Source organism: Bemisia tabaci, chromosome 3 (assembly GCF_918797505.1).
Source record: "Bemisia tabaci chromosome 3, PGI_BMITA_v3".
In the NCBI taxonomy this organism is placed as follows: Eukaryota; Metazoa; Arthropoda; class Insecta; order Hemiptera; family Aleyrodidae; genus Bemisia; species Bemisia tabaci.
In genome coordinates this window covers 17,439,333-17,459,050 of record NC_092795.1, presented here as the reverse complement: position 1 = coordinate 17,459,050, position 19,718 = coordinate 17,439,333, and the positions used below count along the sequence as shown (strand labels likewise).

The 19,718-nt window shown below is 36.2% G+C and overlaps 3 protein-coding genes across 3 annotated transcripts; 1 reads left to right on the top strand and 2 right to left on the bottom strand.

Annotated features, from left to right (window-relative positions):
• Positions 1-1,222: 1,222 nt before the first annotated feature.
• Positions 1,223-6,215, bottom strand: LOC109044265 (uncharacterized). Its single transcript, XM_019061899.2, has 5 exons — positions 5,746-6,215; positions 4,484-4,656; positions 3,683-3,915; positions 2,870-3,043; positions 1,223-2,189 (listed from the first exon to the last, which is right to left on the bottom strand). Coding segments are annotated over exons 1-5 (1,086 nt in total). The 5' UTR covers positions 5,748-6,215; the 3' UTR covers positions 1,223-1,685.
• A 202-nt stretch (positions 6,216-6,417) lies between these two features.
• LOC109044266 (DNA polymerase beta) lies at positions 6,418-14,098 on the top strand. The gene is made up of 7 exons (XM_019061902.2): positions 6,418-6,810; positions 7,866-8,065; positions 8,664-8,824; positions 9,368-9,490; positions 10,309-10,477; positions 11,040-11,223; positions 13,729-14,098. The coding sequence occupies exons 1-7, from the start codon at positions 6,648-6,650 to the stop codon at positions 13,818-13,820; spliced, it is 1,092 nt and encodes a 363-aa protein (XP_018917447.2). The 5' UTR covers positions 6,418-6,647; the 3' UTR covers positions 13,821-14,098.
• A 502-nt stretch (positions 14,099-14,600) lies between these two features.
• Positions 14,601-19,669, bottom strand: LOC109044268 (EEF1A lysine methyltransferase 1). The gene is made up of 4 exons (XM_019061905.2): positions 19,135-19,669; positions 18,135-18,285; positions 17,037-17,246; positions 14,601-14,935 (listed from the first exon to the last, which is right to left on the bottom strand). The coding sequence occupies exons 1-4, from the start codon at positions 19,291-19,293 to the stop codon at positions 14,799-14,801; spliced, it is 657 nt and encodes a 218-aa protein (XP_018917450.1). The 5' UTR covers positions 19,294-19,669; the 3' UTR covers positions 14,601-14,798.
• Positions 19,670-19,718: the final 49 nt, after the last annotated feature.

The window sequence follows — 19,718 nt, the reverse complement described above, 5'->3', positions numbered from 1 at the left end:
AATGAGTTTTAATCAAATGGCGGGGTGAAAGAAATAGATATTTTTATAATTCAGTCATTAATCACTTCCAATTATTTTCTAACGCATGTGCAATTTCTTCAAAAGTTCACTTTATTCCTAATTAGATGCTTAATTAAGTACTTATTTATGTCCACCCTAAAATATTCTCTGTGTGTTAATTTATTTTTTGCTATCAAATAACTATGTCATGTGACCTTCTCAGAGATAAATTAAGCATAAATAACCAGATAAGTATTATATTAGGGCTGTGCGAGCCTGGTTTTTTGGATTCGAGCCGAGTTCGAGTATTTTTTCACTAAGTCGAGCCGAGTTCGAGCTTTTTCGAGCTTTGAAAATGACCCTCGAGCCGAGTCGAGCTCGAGTCGAGTTCGAGTAATTTCGAGTTTTAAAACGTGATTTAATCTATTTTCTACAACAAATAATTTCAAACAAGACTCATAATATGATATTAATAATTATTGGCGATGACACACTAGGAAGGATTTACACTAAACTTACAAAATGTTCGGCAGTAACGCGTTAAAATAACTTCCCGCGGTTTAATTTTGAAAAGAGGACAAAACTTGGCAAGAAGCGGCGTGGCGCGGCGTACATGAAAGGAACTTCGGGCGGCACAAGTAAAGGCTTTAGAGCCCATTTATGCACGCAATTCGTGTCGCCGGCGGCAGTTGTCGCCGCGACGTTTTTTGGAATCGCGCGACTCCTATTTTTGTAGCCGCAGCACCTTTTTTCTGCCGCCGCGACACCGTTTTTCTGGAGCGCAAAAGGTCCAAAACACGTACTCACTTTCAGTTTTCCAAGCGGCGGTCGCCGCCGCAGGTTGAAATTTGTCGCGCGCATAAATGCGCTCATATGACTCCGTGTAGTTACAAACCGCGCGCGCGGCAGGAAATCGCCGGGCGGTAGCGTGTTGGCGCTGCGGATGGTAGAAATTTGCCGACGAGACTCTGATGTTATTCAATCGTAAAATGATGGCAAAACTAACAATAGTTTAAGTATGATTGAAATGTTTGGAAGTTGGACTCTTTCGGCGTTTCCGGCTCAAAAAAACTCGAAATACTCGAAAAAAACTCGTGTTGTTGACACTCGAGCCGAGTTCGAGTACTCGCTCGAACCTAACCTAACTTTCGAGCCGAGTCGAGTACTCGATACTCGGCTCGACTCGACTCGAAATTCGAGTACTCGCACAGCCCTATATTATATCATATTTATTTGTGATCTTTAAAAATTTACATATATATTTCGATTCCTAATATTATCTTTTTATTTTTTAAATCTTTCTCTCCTTCTATATCTCTGAAAACGCTCTCTACACATTTATGTCTCTTTTATTGAAACATCAACATTGAACTTTGAAGTTAAATGAAGTGTCCTTCCTTCAAAAATGAATGTACCAAAAACTCATAAAAATATGAGAAATGCTTATAAAATGAGCCCATTACACATATATTACAAAATTTAATGAGTCTTAAAACCAAATGCTTTTATCATCATGTATGTAATGATCTTGCTAAAAGTGCGTATGGCAGCTCAATCATAATAGGACCTTCCTTTAACTCGATTTTTTCGTTCTTTTGTTATACTTGATGATATTTTGTTGTAGGGCTGTTGACAGAGAATTTTATTGTTCGTAAATCAGTTCTATTGTCATCAACAAGATTTCTCTACTGTCGAAATTCCTTTTGTTTTGTATCTAAAAACTCGCACATGATTTGATCATGATGCTTCTTAGACCACTCATCATAATTGTCCAGCATGTAAAGGATTTGAGGAAGTAGCAAGGCTCTAATTGCTCTAACTTTCTGAGCTCTGATCGCAGGGTCCAACTCTTGAGGAATATTATCTGGAGTGTCCGTACATTGCTGCTCGTCCTCTTGGCTCTGATTCACTGCAGCTGCATTCATTGTGGAATCTTCTTCGTCGAGGTCAGATGGCCTTTCGTCAGATGAAATTTTTTCGGCTTCAGATTTCAATGTCCAGTCTACCTCATGATCTGATTTTCTTCCCTCAATAGATTCAGCACTCATTTTTTCCAATGACCATTTCTGTGGAAGGCAAGTTTCATAGTCCATAAGCTCCATAGAGCAGGCATCGCATTCACTAATTGACTCCTTAATGTTCATGATCAATATCTTGACTATTTCCAGAATGTTTCTCATTTCTTCTGTCTGGAAAGAAAGAAAAATTCTTCAGTCCTTTTAAAGAAAAATGGATCTAGGAACATTCAGTGGATGGTATCAATAAGGATAAGCTTTCCTCAAAATGTTCATAGATAAAATAGTGAGACAGTTCCTACCTCCTTCGTTCTCCGTGTCAGCCACCTGTGGTGTAGTAGTTGTAGCGCCTTAATCAGGAGGTCCCCAGGTTCGTTTCCCAGCCAGGTGGCCCGAGTTTGATGGTCTAAAAAAACGGTTACCTGGGGCTGACCTGATTTGGTACTGAGGCGGAATGAGACTAGGGACTGCAAGCGTGGAATTATCCCCTCAGGAATATTTTTAAGTGAAAAGAAAGAAAGAAAAAAGGAAAAAGAAGGAATAATTGGGAAAAGTGGCAGCTCTCTTATAAAAATCTCAATGTATCTTTGTGCATAACTTGATGGTGAAAATGAGAAACGCATTTCTAAACTATTCCACTGGCTGCTTTTATCAGGGAAATTTTGTTAACTTAGTTATTAGTCGTGCCTCATAAAAGTAAAATGCGTCAAAGAATTAACAGCATTTTAACGTGAAATGTGTATTTTTCAGTTTTCTTGATCCATACCCTAGGTAGACTGGTAAAATCATTTCTATAAATGGTTTAGATTTCAAATTCACTATTAATCGGATAGTCATTTTGTTTCTTTACATACCATTCCGTAGCACTTGCTTAGTTCTTGTAACCGTTGCTTCAATATTATAGAATCAGTCAACATTTGCACAGCTTCATCTTTAGATGGGATCCAATTCTTGTCTATCCATTCAGAGTATCTGCTTTCCAGTACTTTTAGTTCATCCACCTTTATCTTAAAAATTTCATCCAGATCCTAAACAATTAAATGGAATGAGAAACCCTTATTGTCTTTTACTCGAACCTGAAGATGTAACAAATAAATCTTCAAGTTAGACAGGTGCTTTGTAGAGAAGTTTGAAGTATAGATACGTCTCCACATTAGCTCTGTCATGGATCAACGAAACACCGAACTTTGAACGATATGTAACTTTTCTGAAAGGTGCTGGCCCTTTTTCAATAGTCAAAATGCAAGAAAAAAGAAAAGTGACCGATATGCTTTCTTACCTCATAGCAAGATGCAGAGTTGTGTACACTTTTTGAACTAAACAATTAATGACTAAAATAGGAAGATGTAAAAAACTACCTTGATGGATGATGTCATATGTCATGCTCATGATATCTCCATCAATATTGCATTTGAACCGATCTTTGTAATTGTGGCTCATCTCCTCATGCAGCAACAATAATTAGGTATTTATGTAGGTGTTAGGTACCTATGCAACCTTGGGGAAAATATTTGGGATGATTTCTGCAAGAAGCACCGGGTTATTATAAAATCTACCATTGGTTTTATATGATAACTTTCTCACGTCCACTCCATGATCATGTTGCCACAGTAACTAAATTCAATGTGTTGTTAGGAAATAATGTCAAACTCAAAAATATAACTTGCCTTATTTAAAGGAACTCTCTCTGATAAAGTGTCAATGTCCATAATATTCGGGTTACTTTGCTCCTCAAACTTCATTTTTTTGGCCTTAACAGCTGGTGATTCATCTTCCATCTGAATTGAAAGATTATTTTGATCAGTTGGGACATAACAATGTGCCTCCTCTTCCACTAGTTGAATTTGGTCTGCATTTATGTTCATAAAATTTGTCCCTGCATCATGCTCGTTCTGTGGAACTAAGAAAACAGAATTAAGGAGGAAAATTATATGGCAAAATGATAAATTCTGGTTACACTTTCTCACTGGACAGTGATTTTTTATTGTTTACTTACTTCGTTAAATTAAGATGTGTCAAGTGATCCACAAAAATGCTTTCACCTGGTGTGCAAAGAAACTTTTCTACAGTGTTGTGATAATTTTGCCGAACTTATCAACCGATCAATTAAACTTTTTAGCATATACATACAGTTGTCGCAAAAGTTCCTGGACTGATGCTATAATTCTGGAAGCAAAATGCTTATTGAGCTGATCATGGTCTCATTTTAAAACTAACTTATAATTTCTAATCAATTGAAATAAAAATCCTTTCTTTGCTTAAAAATTGGCGAAGTTGTGAGGTTTTGAATGGAGGGAGTGATGAGGCTGCATTCACAGGTTTCTTACGATTCATTTTTTCAAGTGTTAAGAATCTGAAAGGTGTCTTTAATCAAATTTCTGGAAATGATGTCTACGCATCTTATTTAGTGACTTCTATATTCTATCAGAAACCAATGTGCTGTTGTAAATATACTAATAACAAATTACCTCCTTGGTTTACAAGTATTTGATTGTCATTTCTATTCAAGAGGAATAAATCATCAGCTCCATTAGGTAGGGGTTGACGATCACAGTATTGTTCGTTTGATTGTCTGAATGATGAGTTCAAACCTGATTTCCTCTTGAGGCTCCATCTGAACGGGCAAATTGGATTTTTTTCCCTAAAAACACGATTTATAAACTTTGAGAGCATTCACAAGTCAATGAGGCAAAGGGAAGAAAGTAGATGCAATATTCAAATATAAAAAAGTAATTTTTAGTGATGTTGGGTAAATTCTTTTTAAAGTTGACCTGTTTATTGTAAGAAACCATGAAATTTGTTGAGAGAAATATCACTCTGAGAGAAAAGCTTATCAAAATACAAACTTTACAAATAACAATTTTAAGAAAAACTTTATCGGTTGAATGTCATAGAGCAAAAAGATGAAGTGAATGAGATCCATATTGATGGGCAGACCACGTATCTCCGTTTGCAATGTTGCACACCTGTCATGCTTTATCTTTTCCCCGGAAAAGTAGTCAACGTATGAATTTCTTGCAAACTTCTTTGATTTTTTTCACTGGCTCAGAATATTCCTCATATGTTTCAAGCTATAAAGTTGACTCTGTTTCTCTTAAAAAATAAACATAAAATAGGAGAAAAATTGAAGCATGGCAATGTAAAAACGTTGTTTCACAAAAATGATTATCGGTGGATTTTTTTGCGGATGATGTAAAAACCTACCAATGATGAAAGGTAAGTAAACATTCCTTTTACTTAAAATTCTTTTTAGGTGGGTACTTCCAAATTCTTCTTTCCTCTTCTTCCTATCAAAGTTTCAAGCCCCTTTGATAAAAAACGATGTACTTAAAGCTAATTCCTGATTTGCAATAAAATTGTGCCTGTCAAATTTGGCCTTGTATAGGAGAGTGAAAACCTAGAAATTTTTCCAAAACAGGTCGAGATATTTTCAGGTCCCTATAGGGATATGGGTATACTTACCCATAATAAGAGAATATGAAATTTTTCCGTTTATATAATAACATCTTTAATAATAATATAATAACACCTAATATAGAAGGACTGCCCCTCCTCCTCTCTATTCAAATTTCTGTAATCATAAGGAATACTTTCTCAGCCTGTATGGTGGCATGTTGTAATTTCTTCCTGAGGATCCATTAAGTATCGTGTTCTGAAGAAAAAGTGGGCTTTATTATAAGCTGTGTAGACTCAATGAACGGCATGAAAAAGTATGTTAATATTTACTTACATGTTCTTTATCTTTAAAAGAAGTTGTATTCCTTCTTCTCAAGCTCGAAGTGAAGTGGATTATTTAGAATTCTGTTCTAACTTCAAAGAGCAGGATTAAAGGTACATAAAAAACCGATCAAATCAAAGTTTTTGTCGATAAAAACGTACGTAAGACGAACAAAAATCGGTTGTCGCAACACATTCGCAACAGCGCGGATGTTTGCGCCAAAAAGTTTTCAGCTCGCTGATTCGTCCGAGCGCTCCCAGCCAGCAGTTCGGTGGCGGGAGAAATAGTGAAGTCCAAATTCGCGATGAAAAGCGGAGCTTTTAAAGCTCTCAGTGGCTCTCGCCTGGAATTTTGTAATTTATATGATGGACTTTCCGCAGTAGTTATTGTAATTACACACGATAAAATCTAAAGACTATGTTAAAATATGGTGATCTATCGTCCGAACAAAGTCAATATGAGGAATCTAAGAAGAGTCAAAAAAGTCAAAAGAGTCGAACAAAGAATGGTTCAATTCCTCAATTCCGACTCACTCCATTCCGTTTCGTTACCTCGGTCATCTTGGTTACCTTTAGTGTTTCATGTTTTCCATTTTCCCTCTCTCACGGTCGAATGTAAATCAACGAACTACACGTAAATAAACAAATTTCCATGCTTGATTTTGATTCTTTGCGCAGCAGTGACCAAGTTATATTTCAACGAGAGTCTTTGATGCATACTTTAATGTAACATTAATTGTTTCGTAATGCATAATTAAGGTGATAATGCGTGTTTACTCCGATCCCTTTTGTGGAATGGAAATTTTTGATTCCTTGTGAAACAGTTAAGTCAGTTAAGTACCTATGTTTCGGAACCTTTATGTAATCTTTCACAGATCCAAATTGCCTCTATAAATACTTGTGAAGTGTCAATTAATGGCATATCCTCAGTTTCATTTAAATAGAAATAAAGGGTTATATATAAGGTTAATACTGCCTCTTGTTCTATCACGCTTTTATCGAGTATCAAGCATGAGCAAGCGGAAAGCGCCCTCCTCTGAAGACAATCCTAATCATGACTTTTGTGAGTTTCTAATGGGTGAGTAGGTTTTTCCTGACTTTTCCCCCCTCAGTTCGTCTGTAAGTTACCATTCCTATTTTTTTTTTTTTTTTTTATTGGTATTTTAACAACAATCTACAATATATGATGTCATCCATGAACTGACAAATTAGAAGAGAAAAGAATGTTTGCACCAGAAAAGTTGTGTGACAATGTTGAAGCTTTGCCAAGATAGTTGGTTTTAGAGTACAACAGAGAATTTGCTATCCTCACGCTTTCATGAATGAATATAGTGACTGTGCCATTCATTCGTCAACATACTGGATCTGGTTTGACTGAGGTTAGGATTGCACTTAACCACTCTCAATCCACCTTGTAAAGGGCTTTTTTTTTATCCGAACCATAGTGGACTGCAATAGAACGCATCACTTTGTTATCCCGTTCCACTGGCGCGTTCCACGTGTTCCAGTGGAACGCTTGGCCCACTCTTCCGAGGTAGGTTGAGATTGGTTCAGGCTGGTTGAACCAGCCCGAACCGCTACCATCGTGTTCCATGCGTTCCACGGACAAAAGAAAAGCCCTTAAGAAGGATCCTAGCATTCCACTAAATCGCAAGGATTGGGCTACACTGCCCCAGTGGACCAATATAAAAAAGTAAGGCATTTCATTACGTCCCATTGTGGTCCTCTGCACAGTTCAAATAAAAGGGAAGCCCCATGAAGTTTGGCCCCCTGTAACTTTGCATTAAAACTCTTCAAAGAAACAAGCATCTACATGTAGATGGTTTACCATATGAATCTTCTTGAAGTAGACTATGAAGCGCCTGCGCTGATGATGGAGCCAATAAATCCGACAGTACACTCACTGGAGCCTCCCTGATTGGTTGTAACTAGAGTTGTAGCAAACAGTACTAAATTGTGCTTGTGTAAGCTTTTCTCCTTTATCGTGAGAATTTTCAGTTTTATTCTAAATATGACATGTAAGAATGCATTCTGGCAAATTAGCACACTACCTATATTCTTGCTAAAATGAGAAGGTTTAACAATAAGAGGATCCATCTCCTCAACTTCACATGTGTTTAATTTGATTCCCAGAGCTGGCAGAAAATGAAAGGAATGTGAATCGCAATATTCACAAGTACAATGCTTACCGCAAGGCAGCAGCCTCTCTCGCAGCACATGCAACCAGGATAAAATCTGGAAAGGAAGCCTCGAAATTAGAAGGTGTCGGTCAGAAGATTGCTCAGAAAATTGATGAATTTCTGGAAACTGGGAAACTAGCAAAATTGGAAAAGGTACAACCCTCTCGATTCAACATTATTCATTTCAATCTTCAATATTCATCTGCATCATTTTATCGTTTACTTACTTTTTCATGGCCATTCAGTTTAACTTCTGATATTATTTTTAAGGGTCAACCAAAGAAAAGGTCTACTCTCATTATTTCTCTTGCAAACAAAAACTGAACACACTAGTAAGATTTTGTGCGCTCTCAAGTCTAGAATGTCTTCTTATTACCTTTTAAAACTGAACCACAAATTTTGTTGTAAAATACCAGAGTACCTGTATAAGATTCTTGGTATTTACCCCCAATATTACAGAGGTATGTACCCAGTTCAAGTGAAAAACTTTCATAAAATGAAGTGCTTATAACATGTACTGAACTTGTCTTGTTTTACTTGAAAAAAAAGCTACATGTCAGGAGTAGTAGATCATTTTCAATTATCCTAAATGCTTTTTCACAATAGGTACTTACATTAAAGTTAGTGCCAAGATTTTTCGGTTTTCGGCTACTCATAATGATGAAAACAAAAGTTGAGTTATCAGCTGATTTAAAGTTTAAGTGAGCAGATATGTTTTTTAGCATGAGTCCATTTCATCTTGAGATTACAGATTCGAGAGGATGGAGTAGGACCTGCTATTTCAACATTGACTCGTGTATCTGGCATTGGACCAGCTAAAGCAAAAGAACTTTATGATCTTGGTATCCGAACAATCGAAGAATTAAAGTTACATGAAAATAAACTCAATCATCATCAGCGCATTGGACTGAAGTAAGTTATTTTTTTGTCATTGTTTTAATTTTTGGAAGTGTCGCTCCAAGAGGTGTCCATTATTCTACCTGGAGTTTGTACTGATCAATAGTTACAAGCAGTGAAAGACTTCGGTCTGAGAGAACTGTGAATACATAATTGGCGACCTCATACAATTTGACAGTAGTGTTAACTTTCGTCTCTTCAGACCTTTACAAAACTCATATTCGGGCCTCAAAATTCCTGAATAGCTCTTCATAATCAAGCAAGAAAAAAAACCTGAAAAACTGCACTTAATAATCAAGTTACATAAAATCAAAGTTAACAAGGCTTAATAGTTCCTGAAACTGCTGTAACTAATGGAGTGTACAGTTTTCATGCCTATAGTATGTGGAAATAAAAATTTTGTTGTTTTTTTGGACATCTCAAAAATATTAATTATTAGTTTTTTGTATTATCTTCACCATGCAACCGTATTTAAAGTATGATCAAAAAGATACTTCAAGTACTAATTACATGTGTAATTGTGTATAATAGTATAATCTTAATTGTTACTTCTTTCAGATATTTTGAAGATTTTGAAAAACGGATTCCACGTGATGAGATCAAACAGGTAGAAGAAATTATATCGTCAGAACTTACGAAGCTGGACAAAGACTTTCAAATTACCATTTGTGGAAGTTATCGGTGAGAAATCTTGTTCAAACATGTGCTCCATTTTCAAAAACATATTTTTGCATTTTAGACTTTCTTAAGTTTAAAATGGGATTAGCAAAAATTTGTTAAGAGCAGCGCTTAGGATGCTGGCATAGACAGACTAGACAGAGAGCAGGAAGGACAGCATCTCATCCAATCAGTTAAAAATCAGTGCAGAAAGTCCAAGAAAGATCAGAGTTACTATCGGAAGCTGGCAAGGTTTGACGTTTTTGAAACAGGAGGGGCAGAAAAACGCAAATCAACTGTGAGGAACACAAACAAAGCATGTAATACGGTTGAATGGAATGTTTTTTAGAAGATTTGTTTGATTTACTTTATTAGTGCTGCTGCAGTATTGGCCGCGGAGACTGAAATAGAATGGACCAGGAATCAAGTAAAAATTAAAGAACCGCTTTGCAATCCAACTCTTTGCCTGACCATAACCAACACTCTTTCGGAATTATCAATAATGCCCAGGCATTGTTCTTTTCACGTTTGATTTCTTTTTGACTTTTCTCCAGCACCTTTGGGAATAGTCTACGATGCCCGGGAATAGTTGACTTTATTTAACAATCCTGTACTTTGTACGACTATCTTAAGCCTTCCTTGAGCATTGTCGATGTTGCTCGCGTCCTAGATGTTGCCCATAACATATACATTTCACTAGTTCATTGAGTGACTACCGATTTACTTTTCCTTTTCTGCTGAATTTTGGCTGGTAATATTTTTTTTTATTTCATATATTTGTGCAAGAGCCTTTAATGTCTCACTCTTTGCAAGTATTTTCATAGGGAATTGTTTTGTTGTAGGCGAGGTAAAGCTGAAAGTGGAGACATGGACGTTCTCATCACCCATCCTAATTACACATCAGATATGCCGAAATCAAAATCGGAGGCTTTATTGAAGCAAGTTGTTTCTGCCCTTCAGAAAATTGAACTCATTACGGATACAATTTCAGTCGGAGATGTCAAGTTCATGGTAAATTTTTGCTCTCTTTTTCAATCATTCTTCTAATGACATCAGCTTTTGCGTTTTTCGTATTTGCTCACCATCATTTGGAATAGTTCCGAAGCTACGTTTAAAAAAAAATAATTTCACTATTCACTAAAGGCTGATATTGTCGAAGCAACCAACTACAATTTAATTTTCACGGTCCTGGTTACACTTATATGCAGATGCCAAGTTTAGTTTGATTTTATACTGAATCTCTTTGGTTTGCGAAAAACAGATATCCTTGAGTAGACAAACTCTATCGACACAGATTTGTTCCCATGTCATGCTTGAAAAGAAAGCTGTTATGAACTGCCAGCATTGTTGAAAGCACCGACCAACTGTTAGTCTGTTTCAAATATTGCAAACCTGAATATCTGCCTGGCAAAGCATGTGCAAAAACATCATAATGTTTCGATGTTAATTTTAAAAGTAATTTTATGACAACGTTTCTACACTCATTTTGCTGGGCAGGAAGTAACATTAATAGTCAGAAATTTACGTCTCAAGTAATTTCCCAATTTTAATGCTCCACTACCTTATTTCACAGGGCGTCTGTAAACCAAAGGACACAGCTCGGCGACTTGATATCAGAGTCACTCCGATTGATCAGTACTTTTGTGCTGTATTATATTTCACTGGCAGTGACATGTTTAACAAGCAAATGCGAGCACATGCATTGCAGAATAACTTTACTCTGAATGAGTATTGTCTGCGACCAATCGGATCCACTGGTAAGTCGATTTGATTATACTATTAGCGCAGTCAAGTTATGTTAGGTATCCTAGTCTATAAATAATTTTCCTTGTTTTATTCACTGTTGTCAAGCTATAAAATATAATTTTTCAGATGAGGAGGCAACATAGCACTTACTTTTCAAAAGTCGTGTCATGGTGTAGCACCTAGTGCTTCATCATTTAGGGGAGTCATGAGTCTTTTTTGGTCAAAAATTGTTTTCACTTTTTTGTCTAATTGAATTTTTTATATCCTTAGCTGTAATTCAAGACCAAAGTGTTTAAAATCTGATTATTATCACATCAGTCCAGTTATGCAATTTTTTGGGACACATTGGCAATTCAATCCAGTATCCTGATGACATTCCATTCCTTTGTGTATTCAAATCTTTAAGCAGGTCTATCTCACAACAACGTTTTTCGACCTGAAGGTCGAAACGATTTAACAAGTAAATACATAACATATATGTAATAAACATTAGTAAGCAAAAACATAGAAGAATATGTTTATAATGCCGGATTATTATAATATATGCTACCTAACTTACATAGTTTCAACATCACTTCTAAGATATGTAAGCTAAGTTTAAGCTACTGGACTCATATTTAAATTTTAGACTCTCTAATGGGTCACTAAACCATGAACGAATTTTGACTTGCGAATATAGTTTTCTGAAGGAAAATGACGCATATTACACGATGCAAACATTAAAAACGCGGACAAGTAACTCAATTACCGAGAAATGCGCAGTTCAAATTGCTCAACTTATACGCAAATTTAAAACGCCCCTGTTTCGCGCCGCACCGAATGATGTCATCCGGCACCAATCAGAGGCGGGCACGGGTTTCCACCACGTCCGTCAAATGTCTATCTACTCTTCATATATGTAAAGTCTAATACTAAAGTCGAAATTATATCTTTTGAATTCAAGACTAGAATCTCATTCATATGTTAGCTGTAATAAACAAGCAACAACTCCACATTGAAATACGTTTTATTTTAACAAACATCAGAGGAAAATGTGAGAAGATTGCAATATGTCTACCTCAGTACATCAACCGCATCAATTTCCCGCCATTTGGGTCCGTTTGAAATGTCTTGCAGTTTTTAGATTTTTCAAAAGCGGTTTTCTCCGCGATTTCGGCTCCATGAAAATGCAGAAAAATCACCACGTTACCTACTCACATAGTATTTTCAGAATATTCAATAAAATAAACAAGGTTTAGTAACCCATTGTCTTACACAAATGCAGTTGGTCTCAAGATCTACCAGATAAATTTCCAAAAACTTCTTCCTATTTTTTAATGTTATTTTCTAACTACAAACGAGAGGGTTTTCTATCATTACTCTTCAAGGAAAAAAATTAATTGCACTTTATGTGAAATTTTTCTAAATTTCTTTCACGGACTGACGTGTACTTCAGTTTTTTGAATATGCAAAAATCCTATCGTCTAAAACCAAAAGAAAGTTCAAGGAATCAATCAAACAAAAATTGTTGAATATTTATTCGGTAGAACTTGAAAAAAGTGTACCTGGACTCATGGCTCTCCTCAACCGGTGCCACTAAAAAATCATTTGATGTCAAAAATTGAAAATCTCCAGTCAAAGAATACTCACTAATTTTAGGCATGATCCAATATTACTCAAAGTAATTGTCTATTTTCATTTGACAGTCATTTTTTGTGTTAGAGCTGTACCTGTACAAGCACTCAATGCTTAGGGAAAAAACATCAGCTTCTTAAATGAACAGAATTATCTCATGCAAGGTTCCAAACGCCACAATACTCCTCCCAAACCAATCCCAATAGTATTGAATTTCTCAACCAAAGGATTAAGAGTAGCCTGCAGTAATATCTCGGTTTTTAATACTTCCAAAAATATCGCTTAGTCATGAGGCCTTTTGATTGTGAAAGTATAACCAGTGGCGTAGGGAGGGGGGGGCCAGGGGGGGCCTGGCCCCCCCCAAAATTGGAAATAGTATCATCTGGCCCCCCCCCAGAAATTCTGGATGGTGCAAAAACACCATCTTTAACGGTAAGTCTCTGTCGCCGTGGCCCGTGAGAGGATGCCACTAAACATTCACTAAACATTTATTTCGCAATTTTCACACAAATGAGTGGTTAAAAGTGAGAAAATAAATGGAATAACCTGTTGAATGCAACAATTTCAAAGTATTTTAACCTTAAAATGCATAAAACTGGGTGAATTTTATGCAGAAATTGAAGGAAGATTAACGCCACAAGTGCCTCGAGATGCGCTCAAATAGAGTTAAAATTTCAAAAATTTTCCGGACTTCCGGACCCCGGACCCCCCGCTGACCTGGGGGGTATTCCATACCCCCCAGACCCCCCGGTGGTGGGGGGCCAGGCCCCCCCCAGCAAAATGGCCTAGCTACGCCTATGAGTATAACCAGGAAGAGATCAACATTGTAAACAAGCTTTGTTGACATGTCTTCATTTTTTTTTTTTTTCCTATTGAAAATGTTACTTTTTTGTGTCATATAGGCGTCCCAGGAGCTCCTGTTCCAATTTCCAGTGAGAAAAACATTTTTGAATACATTGATTTCCCGTACAAATTACCAGAAGAGAGGAACTAGACTGGATCCCACAGTTAAGCAAATACTAGTATTCTCCACTACTTATGTAATTTTGAAAAATTATTTGTTTGTTTATTTGTACTCTCGATAATCATCGCATATGAGTCACTCAGGCTTATTGTCTGATCTATATTCTCAGGTATTAGTCTAGAAATTGCAGAATTTCTTATATGACGTACAATGTACTCCTACCCCTCCTCATCCTCTTTAAATTATCTTCATGGAGAATGTAAGAGCCGAGATGCATGAATGCATACTAATTACCTATTTAGTACAGACCGAAAAAATGTAAAAGAATGTCGAAAAAAGTCTTTCACCAAAATTTTTTCATGAGCCCTGTATTAATCGTATTGAAATCCTCCTCCTCCCCTCTAAATATGAGATATGCCCCACATGTGGAGAAATATATGGCAACTAAGTAAACGGATGTACTTTTTGTTCTAACAGCCTCTGCTTTCGTCTCCAATAGCTTCTGAGGCTGTTAATTTCTGTGTTTTTATTATTTTGTTAAATCATATTTCATTTTTATAAATCAAATAAATTGTGTTCTTTTTTGTAAAAGTAAATAAAATATTATGATTTCTTTTTATTTTATCCATTACTCTACAATGCTATTACTGTGCACCTGACCATGGGATTGTCACAGATAAAATCCCAGCAGTGTCCCACATAGGATCTGTTAGCACACAGTATGAAGACAAATGAAAAGTAGAAGTTATGGACAAATTGGGGTTTTCAGTGGCCTCGGCAAACGTTCTCATTAACAACACATTAAAAACGTAATATTTAGCAAAAAATATAATTAATAAACATATCAATAAATAAAAAGGTCTTTTATAAAAATTCACTTAAAATCATCAGGCACTAAAAGAGGAAAAACCAACATGTACAGATGTGCGTGGTAAATAGAAGAAAAAAAAATTCCGCTCCAATTCAGATAATATTAAAATCTCCATTAAAATGATAGGAAACCGCACTTCAATAATCCCACTCAAGCTCTGACTGGTAATTCTTGAAACATCCGAATTCGTTTGCCAAATTGTTTCGATGCTTCGGGATGAATTTACATTTTTTGACGGCAAGAAGACGATTTGCTAATTTCTCCATGACAAGACCTGTAGATCACCAAACAATTAATAAGCATATTTAAATGACAGAACACAAAGAAAAGGGCAACTTTAATGATTAAAAATTATAATAGGCTTATAAAAAATAATGCATTAACTACTTACTTTTTTTTATCGCTTCATTAGACAGTGCAAGTAAAAAAATTTAGGTCACTGTAATTATAAAAAATTTTTCATCATGACATCTCAAGGGAAAATGTCAAAAATGCTCATAACGGAGGTAATGAAAATTGTGGTCGAAACCACGAGCTATACCCGTTAAGTTTACTCATCATGCTAGCAGTATTGTCTAAGGTGGGAAATACAGGGTGATCCAAAAGTCCCTTCCACCCCCTCTAACTTTTTACCTAATTGAGGTAAAGATTTGAAACTTGGGGGATATTCCTAGGTCAAAGGGAGCTACTTTTTGGCCCCCCTAAAATTTCCAGGGGGCCCCCCTTGGGGGGGCAACGGCCCCCAACTTTTAATTTTCAAATGGGAAGACCCCCTTTGTGATAGCTTGTTCGGAAGAGCATAAAAAAAGAAAACTTTTCGCGCAAACCCGAAGTCAATATCTCAAACCGTTTCAAAATGGCGGCAGGTTAAAGTTCAAAATGGCCGAAAATTCACACCGGTTATTTGTCGATGAATTTGCGCGAAAATCGGTATGTTGGGGTATTTTGACACGAGAAAAACGAATTTGACGTTAGATTTTCAAAACAACCGAAATTTCCAAAATGGCCGCCGGTTAAAGTTTAAAATGGCCGAAAATTGTCACCTCGGTTTTTTACTAATGGATTTGCCTAAAACTTGGAATTTGAGAGTATTTTGGCATAAGATAAACAAATTTGAACTTAGAATTTAAAAAAATCAATTTCTGGTCATTTTGAACTTTAACCGGCCGCCATTTTGGAAATTTCGGTTTTTTTGAAAATCTAACGTCAAATTCGTTTTTCTCGTGTCAAAATACCCCTACATACCGATTTTTGCGCAAATCCATCGACAAATAACTGGTGTGAAATTTTGGCCATTTTGAACTTTAACCGGCCGCCATTTTGAAACGGTTTGAGATATTGACTTCGGGTTTGCGCGAAAAGTTTTCTTTTTTTATGCTCTTTCGAACGAGCTATCACAAAGGGGGTCTTCCCATTTGAAAATTAAAAGTTGGGGGCCGTTGTCCCCCCAAGGGGGGCCCCCCTGAACATTTTAGGGGGGCCAAAAAGTAGCTCCCTTTGACCTAGGAATATCCCCCAAGTTTCAAATCTTTACCTCAATTAGGTAAAAAGTTAGAGGGGGTGGAAGGGACTTTTGGATCACCCTGTAGACCCTAATAACTTGAGTTGATTATGCAACAAAGGAACTAAGATTTTACCAGGGTGAGAGAATGAAAAAATACTCTGGAGGTGGTTTGTTACCCTTCAATGTGTTCAAAGAAATATTTTCATAATAGAGAAAAAAGTTCAAACTGACCGTTTGATACAATTTTTTTGAGCTGACACTATCTTTTCAATGCTTCTGCACAGCGGTTTGGATGACTTGCTCAATAGATGGGGTACAAAATTGCTTTCCCACTAAGACAACATGGCCAATATTTGTATAATCTTTATGAATACGTACACTGAAACTCAATGTAGTGAGACAGGAGACTGCACAGTGCTGACGGATCAAATTAAACCCAAAATACACCCAAAGTTGCCTTTCTGATTGGATGTAACTAGCGTCACTCCAAACAACAAAACTTTGTGAGAAAAAAGTTTGTTTAGATGGGCTAATTCTCTCTACCATGAAAAATCCAGTTCATTATCAACCTTAACACATGAGGGCTAACAAACTAATTTTTGCTTAAATATTTGAGATTCAGTCTCTAGATCAGTGTTTGCCAGATCAAGCTGTTCTTGTATAGTTTCTCTATCGTTGACTCACAGCATATATTTCCCTTTTAAAATTGAATTTTCTTTCCTTTTCCCTTACTGCATCTGATTTCAACGTACATACTTTTTTCCAAAGACGCAGATGAAAAAATTCTTTATGACAAGGCTCCTCTCCACCTATTGCAAGTGATGACAAAATAAGGCTAGTTTTCAAAGAGAAGATAAAAAAAATTGTTTACCTGTGCACAAGATTAATTTGTCTTTTGCTAGGAATTTGGCAGTTAGAGACACTTTAGTCAGACAATCTTCAGAGAGAAAAGGAGGGTCAAAAATTACTAGGTCAAATTTTGAAGCAAGATTTCTATGGACATCCAAAGGCGCTTTATAGTCATAAAATACAAAGCTTGACCCATACACCGCAAATTTCTTGTCATATTCAAACAAAACCACTGTAAAAGAGATCAAGTTTAGATTCAGATTTTGAAAAATAGAGGCAAGAATGTAATGTAAGTAGTGTCAAACACGAGCCAGTTTTTTTTTTCTTCTATACATGACCACAGTTATATAATTGGGAGTTCCTGTGTCCCTACTTTGTCTTACGCTGTAAAAACAATAAGGGCTAGTTTTTAATTTTTTTCTTGTTAAGATTTTTTTAAGTGAAAACAAAAACTTGATTAACTTTCAAATTCACATATCTTGTACCTTGAAAAATCCAGAGGGTTTCCTCAAGGATACAAGTATGTAATATACTCCATATACTCTCACAAACTTAAGAGGAAGAATGTTGCCTTTACAGAGGAAAAAAAAAGAGATAACACATAAAGTGAATTTGGCTGCTTGTAATGCAGTGGGACTGATTCCAGATAAAACGATCTAACTTGGTTTCTTTCTGTTCAGCTATCAGTTCAATTGAAGCATAAAGAAAAAAAAGGAAATGTTTGCAACTTGAGGTTGGTTTACCCTGTGACGTAGGTCGGTACAACCTGGCCAGCGAAATCCGGAATCTGAAGTATGAAAAATGGACTATAATGTCGCATTTTTTTGCTTAAATCAATTCATGATATAATTTTGAACATTATTTATAGAATGCTTTTTCCCATAAATTACACCATTCCCAAGAAAATTGATGATAAAAGTCGTTGGGCCGACCCACGTCATCAAAAAAATTCCAAGATGCCCGAAATGCAAACACCTCCTTTTTTTTCTCTACGAAGTTGAGGAGCAAAAGTCCATAAGGAATAAAAGAGACGTACATACGTTTAAATGGACATAAGTTTGATCATCTCTTTTCTACAATGCATGAGCCCTGACTTTAAAATTAAAGATAACTGAAATACCTTCTACGCCTGCAGGAGCAAGAGCCTTGATTTTAGGAAATAAGGATGGGCATGATATCAAGGCAATCTTTCCATCTGGTCCAACGGTGTGGATTGCCTCTTGTGCGAGCACCTCTATTGTATCCTCATCATACCAGAACTGACTCAGTTGCTGTGAACAGTGAAAAACATCTAGATTATTCATTTGTTTTCATTACTAGCGAGGCGTCCTGATTGCAATGGTAAATTTGAACCTAATCAAATGAAACCTGATAAGTCTTAATAGATTGCTGGAGCTATTTAAGGGGCACAATAGATAAAGAGCCAAGAAAATTGTTTAAACTATTAGAAAGATGATTAAAGTTAAAATTACACTGATGTTTGGGACATAACAGGGCTTTAAACTCGAATACTACAGACAGGAATTTAAGTGATTTGTCCACTCGTCAAGTTAAGGTCTGGCAGGTTTTCCATCAATTACATCAATTATGTGAACAGGCAGGAAAAACTTTGAGATTTAAGCTGATAAAAAATGAATAAAAAAACCCTACCAAAAAAATTTTTCTAAATCAGATTTTTCATTTTCCCGGAAGGTTGGTTTTCGTAGTGTCTAGTATATATTTTCGTAATATATTATTCTGAATAAATAAGTATTTATCTATCCATCTATCTTGTTAAATACTTCATAATCCAATTTTCGCAAAATGTAACTTGGCAAGATTCTTGGAAATGTGACGCTCCAAGATTTTAGCAACTTTGATAAGTAATTCTGTAGCATTCTAAAATTCCTTATCAGTGGAAGAGTGTTTTGAGAGCTTGGAGGATCCTTTCTCTCACTGGAGTAAGAGCCTCCTAATACTGCAGGTGCGTACAGTAGATGGATCTAAAATACGGCTCAATACCTCGTACAAATTCCATTATTATTTTAGACATTTGCTACTGAAGGTATCATTAAACTAAGAATTACCTTTGCTGAAGACAATATTTTTTTAGAGGGAAGATAAATGTGATAAGGACTTACCCAATCTTCATCAAAGTCAAAACTTCCGGATGGGTTCTCCCCGTCAATAAGCTGTTCGTTAAGTTTTCTGTCCTTCTCTGCTTTGTCATCATAAAATTCTTGGAGTGCTTTCAAGGTATCTGTGGAGAGTTTTGGGAAATCATCTTCGCCGTCAGACATTTTGAGGTACTAATGTTGAGTGGAACAATGTGACGACAGATTCATACCAGTCAAGAAGGGAGAAGACGAAATGAGATACAAAGAGTCCGTTCGAAGTACCTGCCTCTAATAATGAGGAAATATTTTGATAAATTTAAAGATAAAAAAGAAAGTAATGTGGGAATTTATGTCAAAACTTTGCAGCGTTAATTGTCAATCTTACATACAAATGTATCAACAAACACTCTTACACATGTGCTAAATTTCGACGGAATTCACAACCCTGAATTTATCAGAAATCACGAAAAAGAGTTATATTTATTATCACTTAACACAATGAATAATTAATAATTAATGAAGACAGTCAAGATCTAAAATCGGCATTACTTTCGGAGGGTCAAGAATCCGCAGCATTTGTTTGTTTACTTTACCTTATGACAACATAA